The 19,551-nt window shown below is 42.9% G+C and overlaps 1 protein-coding gene across 1 annotated transcript in view; it reads left to right on the forward strand.

Annotated features, from left to right (window-relative positions):
* Positions 1-19,340, forward strand: part of LOC126175624 (sialin-like) — an 84,467-nt gene extending 65,127 nt beyond the window's left edge. The window contains exons 10-11 of the mRNA XM_049922508.1: positions 9,207-9,357; positions 18,683-19,340. Coding sequence (XP_049778465.1) covers positions 9,207-9,328 — 122 coding nt within the window. The 3' untranslated portion in view covers positions 9,329-9,357; positions 18,683-19,340. The remainder of the gene's footprint in view (positions 1-9,206; positions 9,358-18,682) is intronic.
* The last annotated feature ends 211 nt before the right edge of the window (positions 19,341-19,551 follow it).

Here is a 19,551-nt window from a genome sequence, read left to right on the forward strand (position 1 = left end):
GGGGGGGTTCCCATAGTAAACCAGTCTGACTGCTGGTACAACTTTCCACCACACTGAAAGTAGGTGGTAGTGAGCTATCGCGCAACAGTTCCACAGTGTCAAAGTAGCTCCCTAGTAAAGCCTAGGAGTCCTCTAGCAGTATCCATATGAAGAGAGAAGTGACTTCGAAATTGGCCAGGAGATCACCCTTGACCAGATGTATCCTCTGAAGCATCTTCATAAACTCAGTTGAACTCTTGACATGTGTGCTGTGACCCACGAGAGGCTTTATAGTAACTGGGCCAAGTGTTTAGCTATTCAGCATGGTGAATTTATCGTTTCCACTACTGGACGTAGTGGAAATTCCTTCTTGCGTATCTGTGGAAGGCCATATAACCGTTGTGGTATCAATGCTCCAGGGTAAAATCTTTCGACCGTATCCATTCCTGAGTTGTTTAGGAGTGATGTGGACTTCCCAGTCATAGATGGTATAGTATCCTTTCCTGCTGGCTTCTAAGCTGGGTCTTGTAATAGCATCTCAATCTTCGCCCAGTAGTCAACTGATAGTAGCACCATCGTCGCACTGCCTATGTCACCTGCCAGGACTACTGTGTCTTTGTCGTCTCGAAGGTCACACATCACTCTGTGTTATGCCGAGGAGATGCTAGTTTTTGCTTTGTAAAGGGCCCTGCAGATCTCTCTTCTCACTTCTTAGGCGGTATCAGAGGGCAGCACCAGAATGGCTAGCTCGATGCTGCTGATTATCTCCCGTTTGCTTAATGTGTTTGGAACCGGTGCCAAATGTATTCCTTTTGACAGCACGGATGTTGTCGCCTCGTAAAGCTGCTTTCCAGTCAAACTGATGATGGTCCTCGAGTCATTAGTGTTGATTTTCTGTGTACCTCCGGAAGTCGGTGGAACTTGTTACTTTGTTTCAAGATATCTTTGCGCTTCCAGAGTTCACAGGATGCGAAGGTGTTTCTTATCCACCCATTCCCACGTACAGGACGAGAGTGGATGCCAGTCGTTGGTGGAATGCGTGTAGAGTACCTCCAATTTTCTCTAGTTCAAGTCTCGCGATGCGAATGTGCTCCCATACCAAGGCCAAACTAGCACACGGTAAAATTCGTTAGTCCTTGTCGTGTGGGTAGTGTGCCACAGATGAGCAAACCGCGGCATCATGTCATTGTCCCGACAACGCTGTACGAAAGCCAGTCTGTTAAGCACACTTGCTTTCTTTATTCGAAGTTTCTGCTGCATCTAGAAGATACGGTGGATCTCCTCCCCGTAGATGGGTGCTACATGGGAATGCAAGCTTTCACGGCGAATACAGTTTTCAGTTGACTCGAGAGTTTTGTAACTTTATTTTTTAGACACAAACAGGCTTTGGTAGGAAATAATGTATCTGACAAATTACCTATATATGTACTAATTTATTTCATTACTGTCAATGTAAAAATATTCTTTATATGTAAATTTTCATTAAAAGTTGTAAGTTCAGAAATTACAGAACTTTACATGCCATGAAAGAAAAGCACAGTCTGGAACAGAGTGGTACATCTGAGCACCACAAATTACTTTTGTTCTCTTCTCTTTAGATTTTATAATGCAGTATCTGCATTTTTCCCTGGTGCCACTGCCTTTCGTGACATGTTTATCTACTTTCACTAGCTGGACATCAAATGGCAGACTAGGAAAGTGGGCACCGAACCGCTCTTTTTTTTTTTCTTGGAGGAATACGTATCAATCAGTTGTCTTGTTAATCTACACGAAAGGTCAACTGTTTTCTCTTTTGCCGTTCTACCGGTATTTGATACAATTAGTATCAGTTGATAATAGCCAAATCAATAACAAATAAAGTAATCCATGCTACAATTTTGCAGATCGTCTGCTTATCATGTATCTTTCTCGTAGCAGAGCTCTTCCCACTGTGTTGTTGTAATGGCATACTACTTCAGGACAGGACACATTTATGTTAGAGCCATCTTTAATTTTTATTTCAATAAATTTGACGTATTTTGGGTCGTTGTCAGTAGACATCACACAGACTGCTTTTGTGGCCACTGCGAAGCAGTTACACCACACCGTACTCCAAACAGAAACTCTCCACGTTTGGAATCACTTTTTATGTATGCTAATATTTATGACAATCCTCTCCTGTTTCCTCTTACATTTGCCCAACTGTAAAGGATTCAGTTTGTCACTCCTTTCATCTTTTTGTAGTAAACGAATTATCGAATACAATGTTGTGTAAAACAAATGATTGACACAGCTCCAGCACTGGTCGCTTCGAAGCAGTTACACCACACCGTACTCCAAACAGAAACTCTCCACGTTTGGAATCACTTGTTATGTATGCTAATATTTATGACAATCCTCTCCTGTTTCCTCTTACATTTCCCCAACTGTAAAGGATTCAGTTTGTCAGTCCTTTCAGTCTTTTTGTAATAAACGAATTATCGAATACAATGCTGTGTAAAACAAATGATTGACACAGCTCCAGCACTGGTCGCTTACACGTCTGGTAATTCTTGATGTACTGTATTGGGTTGCTGGATTTAGCGGTGTACACTGCAAAGCTTGAAATGAAACTGCTTTTAGGATATGCAAGACACCATGTTTTGTAGCCCTTTTTATGGGCTTCGTATACTATCTGAAATATGTGCCCCTTGAGTGCCACCAGTAATTCGTCCGTTGCCAGTATGGACGACTGCTCATATTCTGCCAAAGAGTTCTTGTTCAGTGATGCAATAAGTGGTCCAATTTTACACATTTTATTATAATATGGACCAGTTTTTGGAGGAAAATTAACACTATTGCCATTGCAGTGTAGGTTCTGTACGTTTTATTGTACGTTGACAGTGTCATGATGTTTGTAACTGAGCTCACTTTCAGCGTTGGGTCTGCACAACGGCAATTATCAGATTCCAGTAGGTGAAGGATTCCAGTTATTATGAGCATTCCTATGAATTACTCAGTTCAGTGCTCCATAATATTTTTGCAAAAAAGTTTCTCAAACAATTCATTATCTGACACAGTGAAATCCACTTTAGATTTTGGCTTCTTACACAGAACCATACTGTTTTCGAAGAATGATGTATCATTACCGCAATCACTATCAAAGCCACTTACATCTTGAGAGCTATGTTCAGCCTTTTCATCGGCATTCTCATCAACGAAAATTTGAGGATAGACAGTTGTAGGTCTACTGCCAATATTATTTGTTATTTGTAAAATTTGTGAACTGCCAGCTGCCGTTGACAATTTTGACCCGATATGTGGCATACATCTTCCAAATGTCTCTGAAGCTGTAGTATCGTCCTCTTCTAGATTATCAGCTTCAACTTCTGACTTCTTAAGATCGTCTTGTAGTCTCTGGAAAATTTACAAATTAAAAATTTTCGGATTTTTTCTTTCCTCATACTGTGGAAACTTGCTTATTGTCAAATTTTGTGATTCTAGGTCAACGGGAAGGACCGTATAGGATTTGGTGAACGCGTTTGTGAGTATCAAAGCATGTGACATAAATGGTAGTATTTTTGATTGCTTTGACTTAGAAACTTAAATTTTTTACACTGTCAAGGGACTGTAGACTAGAGTATGTGAGATACATTTCAACTTCCTACCTCCACGCGTTCTGAGATGAGAATGCCTTAACAGTCGAACAGAGAGTCAGTCTGAAAGACAGGTAGGCGGACAACAAAGTGTTATGACAAGGGTTCCATTTTTATCGACTGAGGTAAGGAACTGTCAAAATGATCCTTAAGTTAATAAGACGAAGACTTGCTTAGTACAGACATCTTTTGGAACGTCATCATCATCATCATTTAAGACTGATTATGCCTTTCAGCGTTCAGTCTGGAGCATAGCCCCCCTTATACAGTTCCTCCATGATCCCCTATTCAGTGCTAAAATTGATGCCTCTTCTGATGTTAAACCTATTACTTCAAAATCAATCTTAACCGAATCCAGGTACCTTCTCCTCGGTCTGCCCCGACTCCTCCTACTCTCTACTGCTGAATCCATGAGTCTCTTGGGTAACCTTGCTTCTCCCATGCGTGTAACATGACCCCACCATCTAAGCCTGTTCGCCCTGACTGCTACATCTATAGAGTTCATTCCCAGTTTTTCTTTGATTTCCTCATTGTGGACACCCTCCTGCCATTGTTCCCATCTACTAGTACCTGCAATCATCCTAGCTACTTTCATATCCGTAACCTCAACCTTGTTGATAAGGTAACCTGAATCCACCCAGCTTTCGCTCCCATACAACAAAGTTGGTCGAAAGATTGAACGGTGCACAGATAACTTAGTCTTGGTACTGACTTCCTTCTTGCAGAAGAGAGTAGATCGTAGCTGAGCGCTCACTGCATTAGCTTTGCTACACCTCGCTTCCAGTTCTTTCACTATGTAGCCATCCTGTGAGAATATGCATCCTAAGTACTTGAAACCGTCCACCTGTTCTAACTTTGTTCCTCCTATTTGGCACTCAATCCGTTTATATTTCTTTCCCACTGACATTACTTTCGTTTTGGAGATGCTAATCTTCATACCATAGTCCTTACATTTCTGATCTAGCTCTGAAATATTACTTTGCAAACTTTCAATAGAATCTGCCATCACAACTAAGTCATCCGCATATGCGAGACTGCTTATTTTGTGTTCACATATCTTAATCTCACCCAGCCAGTCTATTGTTTTCAACATATGATCCATGAATAATATGAACAACAGTGGAGACAGGTTGCAGCCTTGTCTTACCCCTGAAACTACTCTGAACCATGAACTCAATTTACCGTCAACTCTAACTGCTGCCTGACTATCCATGTAAAGACATTTAATTGCTTGCAAAAGTTTGCCTCGTATTCCATAATCTTGTAGAACAGACAATAACTTCCTCCTAGGAACCCGGTCATATGCCTTTTCTAGATCTATAAAGCATAGATACAATTCCCTGTTCCACTCATAACACTTCTCCATTATTTGCCGTAAGCTAAAGATCTGGTCCTGACAACCTCTAAGAGGCCTAAACCCACGCTTATTTTCATCCAATTGGTCCTCAACTAATACTCGCACTTTCCTTTCAACAATACCTGAGAAGATTTTACCCACAACGCTGATTAAAGAGATGCCTCTGTAGTTGTTATCTTTTCTGTTTCCATGTTTAAAGATTGGTGTGATTACTGCTTTTGTCCAGTCTGATGGAACCTGTCCCGACTCCCAGGCCATTTCAATTATCCTGTGTAGCCATTTAAGACCTGACATTCCACTGTATGTGAAACAATAAAAATTGTCATGTCACGAAACAGATAGGTTACAGCGGCCGCATACACACATCAAAAAAGTTTTGCATCATCTCGGTTCCGAGAGTTCCGGAACCTGTACAGAAAATTGGAATAGAGATTAACATTATTTCCGCCCTTTTTACTGCTCACGAAAACCACACATTGCATGTTGTACCACCATACAGCGAGATCTTCAGAAGTGTTGGTCCACATTGCTGTATACACCGGTACCTCGAATACGCAGTAGCACGTACTCTTGCATTGATGCATGCCTGTATTCGTCGTGGCATACTATCCACAAATTCATCAAGGCACTGTTGGTCCTGATTGTCCCACTCCTCAATGTCGATTCGGCGTAGATCCCTCACAGTGGTTGGTGGGTCACGTCGTCCATAAACAGTCCTTTTCAGTCTATCCCAGGCATGTTCGATAGGGTACAAGTCTGGAGAACATGCTGGCCCCTCTAGTCGGGCGATGTCGTTAGCCTGAAGAAGTCATTCACAAGATGTGCACTATGGCGGTGCGGATTGTCGTCCATGGAGAGGAATGCATCGCCAATATGCTGCCGATATGGTTGCACTATCGGTCGGAGGATGGCATTCACGTACCGCACAGCCGTTAGGCGCCTTCCATGACCACCACCTGTGTACGTCGGCCCCACTTAATGCCACCCCAAAACAGTAGGGAACCTCCATCTTGCTACACTCGTTGGACAGTGTGTCTAAAGCGTTCAGCCTGACCGGGTTGCCTCCAAACACGTCTCCGACGATTGTCTTGTTGAAGGAATATGCAGAACTCATTAGTGAAGAGAACGTGGTGCCAATCCTGAGTGGTCTATTCGTCATGTTGCTGGGCACATCTGTACCGCGCTGCATGGTGTCGTGGCTGCAAAGATGGACTTCGGGAATGAAGTTGCGCATCATGTAGCCTATTGTACACAGTTTGAGTCGTAACACGACGTCATGTGGCTGCACGTAAAACACTATTCAACATGGTGGCGTTGTTGTTAGGGTTCCTCCGAGCTGTAATCTATAGGTAGCGGTCATCCACTGCAATAGTAGCCCTTGGGCGGCCTAATAAGTCATGTCATCGACAGTTCCTGTCTCTCTGTGTCTCCTTCATGTCTGAACAACATCGCTTTGGTTCACTCCGAGACGCCTGGACACTTCCTTTGTTGAGAGCCCTTTCTGGCACAAAGTAACAATGCTGGCGCGATCGAACCGCGTATTGACCGCCTTGGTATGGTTGAACTAAACACGAGCCGTGTACCTCCTTCCTGATGGAATGACTGGAACTAATCGGTTGTCGGACCCCCTCCGTCTAATAGGCGCTGCTCATGCGTAGTTGTTTAAATCTTTGAGCGGGTTTAGTGACATCTCCGAACAGCAAAGGGACTGCATCTGTGATGCAACATCCACAGTTAACGTCTATCTTCAGGAGTTCTGGGAACCGGGATCATGCAAAACTATTTTTGATGTGTGTATAAGCACCAGTCAATATGATCAGTCACAGCATTCTCTATTGCTAGTATAAAGTTGTCCCGAATTTCTCTCAGGTCCAGTATAGTCGTCCTCACATGGGAACACCACTCGAAAGGCGAGTAACATCACGTCCCAGCACTCAAATCGATGTTCAGAGTTAGTGGCACAATTTACGCCCCATCACCCACGAAAGAGGTGAATCGCTTTAGCACGACTTCTAAGAAAACACAGTAGCCTAATTGAAAAGTTGTCATCCGGTAATGTGAGGAGTATGTTATGCCTTTTCAGTGAGTTAAGATCAGTAATAACAAAAGCTCTCGATCTCTAAGTCATAATTTACGTGACATGTGCAATCGCCTGAACCCATTAAAAAATAGTGTGCACTCACCGTTACATGCAGGCACTTCGCACTATGGTTGCGAACACGGGCCAGCGACGCCTACATCTACAGGTCTACTCTGCAATTCACACTTACGTGCTTGATAAAGACTACGCGAGAGGGTAAAAGGAGGAAATGTTTTTTTCTTCAATCGTTCCCGGCGACATTCAGGAAAGGCAGTGTTTCTTGGAGGAAGACTCAAGAATCGGTACAGTCAGTCTCTGAATTTGTGCATTTCCCTGATTGGAATGTTCTCTGCAGGCAGTGAGGTCGCAGGCCAATACACGTGACCTGATTCTCACGCCAGCGCTGAAAAGTATCCTGTTTTAAATTTAGTTTAATTCTGGATTTCTTTGTCCGTTTCATGCTAATTTATTATGCAAAAATTAGCTGAAATTTTTGGAAACATACATAGAAAATTATAAACTACCTTTTAAAATGATCCTTTGCCTTGGATCCTCATCTGAATTGACACCAAATAAATTGCGACAGTGAACTCTCCATTAAGTGATAGTCGAGGAGAGAAATAGGGCATTAACCATACTGTATTCCCCTGTCAGCAGCGGAAACACACAGTGCCCATCCTATGTGGTTATTTGCTGATTTGAGGTACATGAGACCTCAAATGATCATAACCCTTTTATCTTAGGCCGATGTCCAGGTCGTTAAATTACTATTGGACTTCATTGCTTCAGACAGTATGGAATTATTACAGTACATGAGCCAGTCAAACAACGATATAAGCGCACTGTGTTGACCTGTACATGGGTGGAGTGCAACATTGAGAAGTGTGATCTGTGTGTAAGAGAGAGATAACGTGTGTGTGCGGTTGGTTGGGGACTATGTACATGGAAAATGGTGTGCTCGTGGGATGAAGATTTTGCGAATATATATTCTAAGCAATAGCTGTCTGGCTGGCTGACTGTCAAATCAAATTCGAATAAGTGGACAATATAGTTTTAATAAATTTTTGTACCTTATCTGTGGAAGGAAAATGTTGCAAAATGCTTCCACAACATTTAATAGTTATAGAACGCATGAAAGTAGCTGACCACGGACTTAGGTGTCATTAATGAGCTTCTTGAAAGCGTGATTATCACTCACGCACTGTCCGCCCCCGGTAGCTGAGCGGTCAGCGCGACAGAATGTGAATCCTAGGGACCCGGGTTCGATTCCCGGCTGCGTCGGAGATTTTCTCCGCTCAGGGACTGGTTGTTGTGTTGTCCTAATCATCATCATCATCATTTCATCCCCATCGACGCGCAAGTCGCCGAAGTGGCGTCAAATCGAAAGACTTGCACCGGGCGCACGGTCTACCCGACGTGACGCCCTAGTCACACACTAACGCACTCTTCGAAACTACAAAACCATTAAGCACCCTAATTCAACCAAAGATATTCTTGCCACAATACTATAAATGTATCGGGTCACCGATGCCTTTGTCCTATTACTAAACTAAATGGGAAAGAGGCGGAAATGTTTTAATTTGCGAATGACACTTCGTCTCTCAGACTCAGAAAAGCATAAAGCCTTTAAAATCGTCAGGACTAGAACATACCTAGTATCACTTCGTATTGATCAGGAATTTAAGTAACTATGCCAAACTAATAGCTTGATACCATGTTTGGTTAATTAACTACGCCGGCCGCGGTGGTCTCGCGGTTCTAGGCGCTCAGTCCGGAACCGCGTGACTGCTACGGTCGCAGGTTCGAATCCTGCCTCGGGCGTGGATGTGTGTGATGTCCTTAGGTTAGTTAGGTTTAAGTAGTTCTAAGTTCTAGGGGGCTGATGACCACAGATGTTAAGTCCCATAGTGCTCAGAGCCATTTGAACCATTTTAATTAACTACGTTATTTTAGTTATCAATGTCAAATAATTAATTCCTACTTTTCCATTCTCACTACGATACCAATATTAATGAGTTTTCTGTAAGTTAATGTTCATATGATATCAACACCACACTGTACATCACTTTCACAAATTGTACTTCATTATAAATACATTATCATGGTCAGCGGTATACACTTACTGAAATTTAAAAAACCTATTCATTATACTTTCTTTTATCTCTCTTTGTTTCAGAAAGAGCACAGAAAGCAAACGTCAATGAGGGCATCGAGAACACAGCATTTGACGAAGGTGTAACGCAAATAGCGGATAGACAAACGACGCAGAAAGGTCACTGGAAAGCCATCGTACCTTAGGCCGCGTTAACTGGTCACTGAAACTCACGGTACGTATATTCACATTAATTCTAATTATAGCTTCTTAACCTAAGCAGATCACTTGTATATACTATGTGATCAAAAGTATCCGGACACCCCCAAAAACATACTATTTGATATTAAGTGCATTGTGCTGCCACCTACTGCCAGGTACTCCATATCACCGACATCAGTAGTCATTAGACATCGTGAGAGAGCAGAATGGGGCGCTTCGCGGAACTCACGGACTTCGAACGTTGTCAGGTAATTGGGTGTCACTTGTGTCACACGTCTGTATGCGAGATTTTCACACTCGTAACATTCCTAGGTCCTTTGTTTCCGATGTGGTAGTGAAGTGGAAACGTGAAGGGACACGTACAGCACAAAAGCGTACAGGCCGACCTCTTCTGTTGACTGACAAGAGACCGCGGATATTTGAAGAGGGTCGTAATGTGTAATAGGCAGACATCTATCCACACCATCACACCGGAATTCCAAACTTTTTTATTTTATTTACACGTCAAGTTCCGTAGGACCAAATTGAAGAGTAAATCCCAGAGGTCATGGAACGTGTCAGGACATGAAATTACAACATAAAAGTAACAACAGATAAAAATAAATGTTTATGAACCCGAAAAAGTCAGTCCATAAGTTTAAGTAAACGCAATCAACAATACAATAAGAAACAGCTTAATTTTTCAAGGAACTCCTCGACAGAATAGGAGTGACCCATGAGGAAACTCTTCAGTATCGATTTGAAAGCGCGTGGATTACTACTAAGATTTTTTAATTCGAGTGGTAGCTTATTGGAAATGGATGCAGCAGTATATTGCACACCTTTTTCCACAAGAGTTAAAGAAGTCCGATCCAAATGCAGGTTTGATTTCTGCCTAGTATTAACCGAGTGAAAGCTGCTTATTCTTGGGGAGAAGCTAATATTGTTAGCGAGAAATGACAGTAAGAAATATATACACTCCTGGAAATTGAAATAAGAACACCGTGAATTCATTGACCCAGGAAGGGGAAACTTTATTGACACATTCCTGGGGTCAGATACATCACATGATCACACTGACAGAACCACAGGCACATAGACACAGGCAACAGAGCATGCACAATGTCGGCACTAGTACAGTGTATATCCACCTTTCGCAGCAATGCAGGCTGCTATTCTCCCATGGAGACGATCGTAGAGATGCTGGATGTAGTCCTGTGGAACGGCTTGCCATGCCATTTCCACCTGGCGCCTCAGTCGGACCAGCGTTCGTGCTGGACGTGCAGACCGCGTGAGACGACGCTTCATCCAGTCCCAAACATGCTCAATGGGGGACAGATCCGGAGATCTTGCTGGCCAGGGTAGTTGACTTACACCTTCTAGAGCACGTTGGGTGGTACGGGATACATGCGGGCGTGCATTGTCCTGTTGGAACAGCAAGTTCCCTTGCCGGTCTAGGAATGGTAGAACGATGGGTTCGATGACGGTTTGGATGTACCGTGCACTATTCAGTGTCCCCTCGACGATCACCAGTGGTGTACGGCCAGTGTAGGAGATCGCTCCCCACACCATGATGCCGGGTGTTGGCCCTGTGTGCCTCGGTCGTATGCAGTCCTCATTGTGGCGCTCACCTGCACGGCGCCAAACACGCATACGACCATCATTGGCACCAAGACAGAAGCGACTCTCATCGCTGAAGACGACACGTCTCCATTCGTCCCTCCATTCACGCCTGTCGCGACACCACTGGAGGCGGGCTGCACGATGTTGGGGCGTGAGCGGAAGACGGCCTAACGGTGTGCGGGACCGTAGCCCAGCTTCATGGAGACGGTTTCGAATGGTCCTCGCCGATACCCCAGGAGCAACAGTGTCCCTAATTTGCTGGGAAGTGGCGGTGCGGTCCCCTACGGCACTGCGTAGGATCCTACGGTCTTGGCGTGCATCCGTGCGTCGCTGCGGTCCGGTCCCAGGTCGACGGGCACGTGCACCTTCCGCCGACCACTGGCGACAACATCGATGTACTGTGGAGACCTCACGCCCCACGTGTTGAGCAATTCGGCGGTACGTCCACCCGGCCTCCCGCATGCCCACTATACGCCCTCGCTCAAAGTCCGTCAACTGCACATACGGTTCACGTCCACGCTGTCGTGGCATGCTACCAGTGTTAAAGACTGCGATGGAGCTCCGTATGCCACGGCAAACTGGCTGACACTGACGGCGGCGGTGCACAAATGCTGCGCAGCTAGCGCCATTCGACGGCCAACACCGCGGTTCCTGGTGTGTCCGCTGTGCCGTGCGTGTGATCATTGCTTGTACAGCCCTCTCGCAGTGTCCGGAGCAAGTATGGTGGGTCTGACACACCGGTGTCAATGTGTTCTTTTTTCCATTTCCAGGAGTGTATATTGAGAGGCCAATGACAAAATACCCAGACTCGTGAACAGGAGTAGACAAGAGGTTCGTGAACTTACACCACTTATTGCCCGAACCGCCCGTTTCTGAGCCAAAAATATCCTTTTAGAATGGGAAGAGTTACCCCAAAATGTAAAACCATACAGCATAAGCGAATGAAAATAAGCAAAGTAGACTAATTTTCGTGTCGAGCGATCACTCACTTCTGATACCGTTCGAATAGTAAAAATGACAGTATTAAGTCTTTGAACAATATCCTGAACGTGGGCTTTCCACAACAGCTTACTATCTATCTGAACACCTAGAAATTTGAACTGTTCAGTTTCACTAATCATACGCCCATTCTGTGAAATTAAAACGTCAGATTTTGTTGAACTGTGTGTTAGAAAGTGTAAAAACTAAGTCTTACTGTGATTTAGCTTTAGTTTATTTTCTACAAGCCATGAACTTATGACACGTACTGCACTATTTGAAACTGAGCCAATGTTTCACACAACATCCTTTACTACCAAGGTAGTGTCATCAGCAAATAGAAATATTTTAGAGTTACCCGTAATACTAGAGGGAATATCATTTGTATAAATAAGAAACAGAAATGGCCCCAACACTGATACCTGGGGCACCCCCCACTTGACAATACCCACTCAAACCCCACATCACAGCCGTTATCGACATTGTGAATAATGACATTTTGCTGCATATTGCTGAAGTAAGAGGTGAACCAATTGTAAGCTACTCCCCGTATTCCGTAATGGTCCAACTTCTGGAGAAATGTTTTGTGATCAACACAATCAAATGCCTTAGTTAAATCAAAAAATATGCCAAGCGTTCGAAAACTTTTGTTTAGCCCATCCAGTACCTCACAGAGAAAAGAGGATATAGCATTTTCAGTTGTTAAACAACTTATAAAGCCGAACTGTACATTTGACAGCAGATCGCGCGATACGAAATGATCAATTATCCTTACATACACAGCCTTTTCAATAACTTTTGCAAACACTGATGGCGTAGAAATAGGTCTACAATTGTCTACATTATCCCTTTCTCAATTTTTATAAAGCGGCTTTACTACTGAGTACTTTAATCGCTCAGGAAACTGACCATTCCTAAAGGAAAAATTATAAATATGGCTAAATACAGGGCTAACATGTGCAGCACAGTACTTTAATATTCTGCTAGACACTCCATCATAGCCATGAGAGTCCTTAGGCTTCAATGATTTAATTATTGACTCAATCTCCCTCTTGTCTGTGTCACAGAGGAGTTTTTCAGACATCAATCTCAGAAAGGCATTTGCCAAGAAAGCTATACAGTTTCCTGTAGAAACTAAATTTTAATTTAATTCACCAGCAATGTTCACTAAATGGTTGTTAAATACTGTACATATATCTGATTTATCAGTAACATAAATATTTTTACTGCGAACTGATTTTATATCGTCGACCTTGTGCTGCTGACCAGACACTTTCTTCACAACTGACCATATAGTTTTAATTTTAACCTGTGAATTAGTTATTCTATTTGCATACCACATACTCTTTGCCTTCCTAATAACATTTTTAAGCACCTTACGATACTATTTGTAATGTGCTACTGTAGCTTTATTGTGACTACTTCTAACATTTTGATATAATCCCCACTTTGTTCTACAAGATACCCCAATGGGACTAGTCAGCCACTTGGGCTGCCTATTACTGCTAGTACCCCGTTTAGAACGTTCTAATGGAAAGCAACTGTCAAAGAGCATGAGATTAATCATCTATGTTATCGGCACTATAAACATCCTGCCACTGTTCCTTGACAAGTCTTAAAAAACTCTCTATTTCTGTTGGATTAACTTTCCTACATAGTTTGTAATTAAATGAAACACAGGTTTGAGTACAAAAGCCTTTTAGTGACAAAATTTGTGTATCATGGTCTGAAAGGCCATTTGCGCTCTTTCTAACAGAATGCCCATCTAGTAATGAAGAATTAGTAAAAATATTGTCTATGACTGTGCTACTGTCCCCCTGCACCCTAGTTGTAAAAAACACAGTCTGCGTCAGAGCATATGAATTTAGGAGATCTACCAACATCCTTTTTCTAGCACCATCATATACAATATTAATATTGAAGTCACCACATAAAACTAATTTCTGGCACTTCCTACAAAGTGAATCAAGAACCCTCTCTAGCTTGAGTAGAAATGGTCTTAAGTTGGAGTTAGTGAACCTATAAACAACAACAATTAGAAGTTTAGTTACACTAAATTCAACTGTCCATTCACAACATTCAAATATCTGTTCATTGCAGTGTCGTGATACGTCTATGGACTCAAATGGAATACTGTTTTTTATGTGCATAGCCACTCCCCCACCCCACAAGGAACTCCTTGAGAAACAGCCAGCTAATCTGTATCCTGGTAAAGGAAGCCTCTGAATTGTCAAATTATTTAACTAGCGCTCTGATATACCAATAATTTCAGAGTCAACATCTATAAGCAGTTCACTAACTTTATCACTAATACCTCTTATATTTCGATGAAATATGCTAATTCCTTCTCTACTTGGAAACATTACACCCTCGAAAGGTGAGCTCTTAGTTAGAGGGACTTCCTTTAAGCAGGTATACCTGTCAGCTGACATCAATCTAAAAAAGGTGCAGCTCTAACACCAACTACTACAGGAATTTTTCCATGAGTGACCCCACCACCACCACCACCACCACCACCCACTACACTGTCACCTATAAGCTTATCCAGCCTCCCCTTCCCATACCTATTGAGGTGCACGCCATACCTAGTGAAACCTGATCTACTGATAGACCCGACTGGCACCACTGAGATGTGACCCGTGCCCTCTACCATCAGCACCCTCCCCAGCCCCATGCTAACATGCCTGATAGCCGCATTAAGGTGACGCCAATCATGACGCTAAAACAGTTGCACGAAATGCACATTAGTGTCACCAGTTTGAGTAGCTATCTTCACCAGGTCACCACCTACATCATATTTCCCGTGCCTATCAAGACTGTTCCCTGCTCCACTCACTATCACTACCCGATCGTAAAATTCCTACATAACTCCCCTATGCTGTCAGTCACTTGAGCCAACCCTGCCCTAGGCTTCACAATGCTGGTGACATGGTACTCAGTCGCCAACACTTTCTGCAACTGCTGGCCCACACCTCTATGGTGAGAACTACCTAGCAGCAGAACCTTCTTCTTTCTGTCAGACTTTGCAACTAACCTAGGCCTCCTAATTGCTGAGGGCTACTGGATGTTCCCTACATCTACAGCTGCACGAGGCTCCTCTCCAGTCAACTCTGACAGGTGGTCAAATCTATTGCATATACGCAAAGTAAAACTGTCTGAATACCTCCTCTTCCTAGCTGCCTTCTTGCCAACTGCCAGTTCCCGTTCCCCATCACCCTTCACCCTCCTCAACCTATGTAGTTCCTCCTTTCTGCGTTGTAGCTGCACCTGAAGGGCACAGATCTTACGCTCCTGCTCCTCTATCAACTTATTTCTACTACAGATTCTGCATTCCCAGGAGAGGAACTCACTAAAATGACCATGGGCTTCCCCACTGCATTCCCCCCAATGAAAATACTTTGAACAAATCCCACACCCTAACCCACTACTCACAAATCTACTACAGAGCCAACACTTCTCACTCATGGTAAGATTTTACAGTTACTGAGAAAACTATGCGTTACCGAATTTCAGTTACACCAATAGAACTATATGTAGAACTAACAATAATGGTCTCGAAATTCTCTGCCTACTACTTGTATTAATACCACTACATCACAACTAACACCAATACCAATACAAAACTTCACAAAATTATTAGATAAAACCAAAAAATTCAACCTGCCACTGGAACACTAAACGAAGTTGAAACACTGAATGAAAATTTTACTGAAGTAATTCACTACAAACAATAATAAACGTCAGTTGAAAACCACAGTACGAAATTTATTAAACGACTTCAACGCACAGAAGACTCTAAAAAACACAGCGAGTGAACGTTTCCAAAAGTTTATTTAATCGTTATTTCGCCACAAACGGCAAGAAAGACCGCTGAAAACTATTAAATTAAATAACTATGTAACAGTGCACAAATAAGTTTGTGAGTACTTAGCTTTATAAACACTACAGCTGCAGTGCGCGCCGCAAAATGTAAACACACTACTGCATCACGATACACTGCATGTACTATGAAAGTTAGGCGGAAGGTGAGAAAACGGATTTCGTGGTCGAGCGGCTGCTCTTAAGTCACACATCACACCGGTAAATGCCAAACGACACCTCGCTTGGTGTAAGGAGCGAAAACATTAGACGATTGAACATTGGAAAAACGTTGCGTGGAGCGACAAATCACAGTACACAATGTGGCGATCCGATAGCAGGGTGTAGGTATGGCGAATGTCCGGTGAACGTCATCTCCCAGCGTGTGTAGTGCCCATAGTAAAATTCGGAGGCGGTGGTGTTATGGTGTGGTCGTGTTTTTCATGGAGGGCTCTTGCACCCCTTGTTGTTTTGCTTGACACTATCAAAGCATAGACCTACATTGATGTTTTAAGCACCTTCTTCCTTCCCACTCTTGAAGAGCAATTCGGGGATGGCGATTGCATCTTTCAACAAGATCGAGCACCTGTTCATAATGCACGACCTGTGGCGGAGTGGTTACACGACAATAGCATCCCTGTAATGGACTGGCCTGCACAGAGTTCTGTTCTGAATCATATAAACACTTTTGGCATGCTTTGGAACGTCGACTTCGTGCCAGTCCTTACTGACCGGCATCAATACCTCTCCTCGGTGCAGCACTCCGTGAAGAATGGGCTGCCATTCCCCAAGACACCTTCCGGTACCTGATTGAACGCATGCCTGCGAGAGTGGAAGCTGTCATCAAGGATAAGGGTGGGCCAACACCATATTGAATTCCAGCATTACCGATGGAGGGCGCCACGAACTTGTAAGTCAGTTTCAGCCAGGTGTCCGGATACTTTTGATCACATAGTGTATGCCTTCCCTACTTACCTATTCCCAGACCAGTTTGACCACTCCTACCCGTGTCAGTTTTCGCAAATAATTGTAATACAAAACAATCTTGTAATACAAACCCCTAGCGCCCCTCTCAGCTCGGCGTCCGATTGGCCGCTGCTAATTGTGACACGTCCTGTAGAAAAATCTTCTAGCTGTGGCACATCTGGTGCCTCTTTTAGCTGTGGGTGTTAAACCGGTCCTGCCTAACCCTGTCGCTCGTCATATAAACTGATATCGTGGGATTTCTACTTCTGCTGATCAGTGTCAAAGACAAGTTCAGCCACGTTACTCACAAACAGCTGTACCCATTTGTACCTGCTGTTAGAGAAGCTTAGCTTCAGTATTAATAACTGACAGTGCATGTGTTGTATCTCTATGTTACGTCACCACCGCTCTTGCCGTCACAGATGACACCACATGACTAACGACCAGTTTAAACTTCACGTATTTCAGTGTGCATCAGTCTACATGGTTCTCATCATGGATGTTACCGCTCCCTGGGGCGTTTTCATTTCCAGAGGCGGCGTTTGAACGAAAAGGACGCAGTGAGTGGGAATCAAGGTGGGGGGGGGGGGGGGGGGTTGAGAGGGTGAGGAGTCATGTGATGTGTTCAGCGTTTACTTTAGTTACTGACAGACAAAATGGTACGTGAATTTAATTTCCTAAATACTGGTACAATAATACGTATCCAATATCATAAATAAACCGATATTTAGATTTCCAGTTAGTTTATGAATGAGACCAGAACAAGGAAAGACCCATAAATACGAAAACAGTTTTAGAAACAAATTTGTAAGGATTAATATTCCATCATCCATAAGCCGTTACGTGAGCAAACATTATATATGAAAGTCAGTAGCGGTCTCGAAGTGGATGAGCTCAAACTCATTGTTCTGACTAGGGATTCCTCTAACCGGCTCGTCACGGACTACCCATGTGGCATTTGTTATGGTATCTGCGACTTACCTTCTAATTATTCAGCTGATTATAAAACATCTTTAATGATTTTCACAATGAATTTTAGAAAATTATGTTCATCACATGAAATATACGATTTTCTTTTAAAAATTAATTTTGAAAAATGTCAGTGATTAGTCAAAACATTTTTTTTAACATAAGAAAATTTAGTTACTTTATATAAAGTTATTATGTGTAAGGACCATCCCATTTTTTCACCAATGCTTACAGCAGTACTTTGAACACAATAGGACCTGCGTAAAAGATAAACATTGAGTGCGCCGGTCATCTCTCCAAGGAAGAAAGGGAGCGTTGAGATGAAAAAGTTGAGAACCACTGGTCTGATCTACCGCTTAGTTTTTCACTCGTCGTATGAGGTAAGCTTAAACCACGCTAACGTGGCGTCGTTCTACACCTATGTCTATACTCCACAAGTGACCTGAGTGGTATAGCTATCGTTTCTCCCATTTCTTGTTCTGCTAATGAATGATGCTTGGGAGTACGTTATCTGATCAAAAGTATAATGGCACCTTTTAGTGGAGATTAATATGGGTTGTGTTCACCTTTCGTCTTTATGACAGCTTGAACTGAACGGTATGTCTGTGGAGGAAAGGTAGCCGATTCTTCTTCAGAATCCGAAACCAGAGAAGATAGTGATGTTGGGCAACGGAGCCAAAACGACATTCCAGCCTTTCCCAAAGGTGTTCCCTTAGTTTCAGGGCAGGACTACGGCCAGGCTAGTTATTTCAAGAAAGCTATTGCACACAAATGGTGAAAACACGGAAAACTTCCCAAATGTCTAGGCATCGATGTCTCACAGGCAAATATGCCTTACAATTTTTAACTTGTCGCGCACTGTCAAGTTGTTTTTAAGGGCTTCGACGGCCCTAACAGGGCGTACGTTTCTCCACTGAATATCTAAACCACACATACGCTCAACTGGCAATTTTCTTTGTTTGCAGCACCAATGTGGTCGACGCAGCTATGCTACATCGTCGTTGTTGCAGAAAACACGAACTCTGTGGTCACCAGTAGTGGAAAGAAAATGTGTACTGCAGCCGGCATACCGAGGGTCCCTTTCTGCGCACCACGCAATCACTGTGACCAGGACAGCTGCAGCTACTATCAAGGCGAGCCATAACAACTATTCTCGGCCTCAACAAGAAACGAACAGCGTGGATGGAAATATTCTGCAAACAACTTTCTTTATTAGTTGTCTGCAGAATTATGATCTGAGCATCACTAAGAACACAAGTTCATTCATTGTATTCACAAATTTAAATCTAAGTTCATTCTGAAATACATGAGTTCATCCTCATCAAAAGAATTGTTGTCTTAATTTTTTAGTTCCTTCCTTATTATAATATGTTGCTATTCTTCCTTGCAGTCATTCTTCACTAAGAGTAGTAGTAATATAGATTTTTCCATTGCAAAGAGGCAACATAAAAAGAAGCTAGCAATACTGGATATCCACTAACTGATTGTTGTGTGCGTTTACCGTCTCTCATATACAGAATTTTGGTTAAGTGCACCACAAGCTCCATGTATCCTAAGTTTCACAGCATATTCGTATAGTTCACTATGTGTTCGAATATCTGGAATATCTGCACATACGACTTTATCAATATCAAAAATGTCTGCTATTTAATCGATTTCATATAAAGTGATTAAAATATGGGCACGTGGCAACCTTCTTTTTGAAATTCAGTTGTGTAAATTACTTTACCAAAAACATGTTTTGTTCTTTTAATTTAGCCTTGAATACCAACGCAATAATATATGGATCGAGATTTGCAGATTCATGTGGATGAACGTTGTTAATAATTTCAGG

This window comes from Schistocerca cancellata, chromosome 3 (assembly GCF_023864275.1).
Source record: "Schistocerca cancellata isolate TAMUIC-IGC-003103 chromosome 3, iqSchCanc2.1, whole genome shotgun sequence".
NCBI classification, from domain to species: domain Eukaryota; kingdom Metazoa; phylum Arthropoda; class Insecta; order Orthoptera; family Acrididae; genus Schistocerca; species Schistocerca cancellata.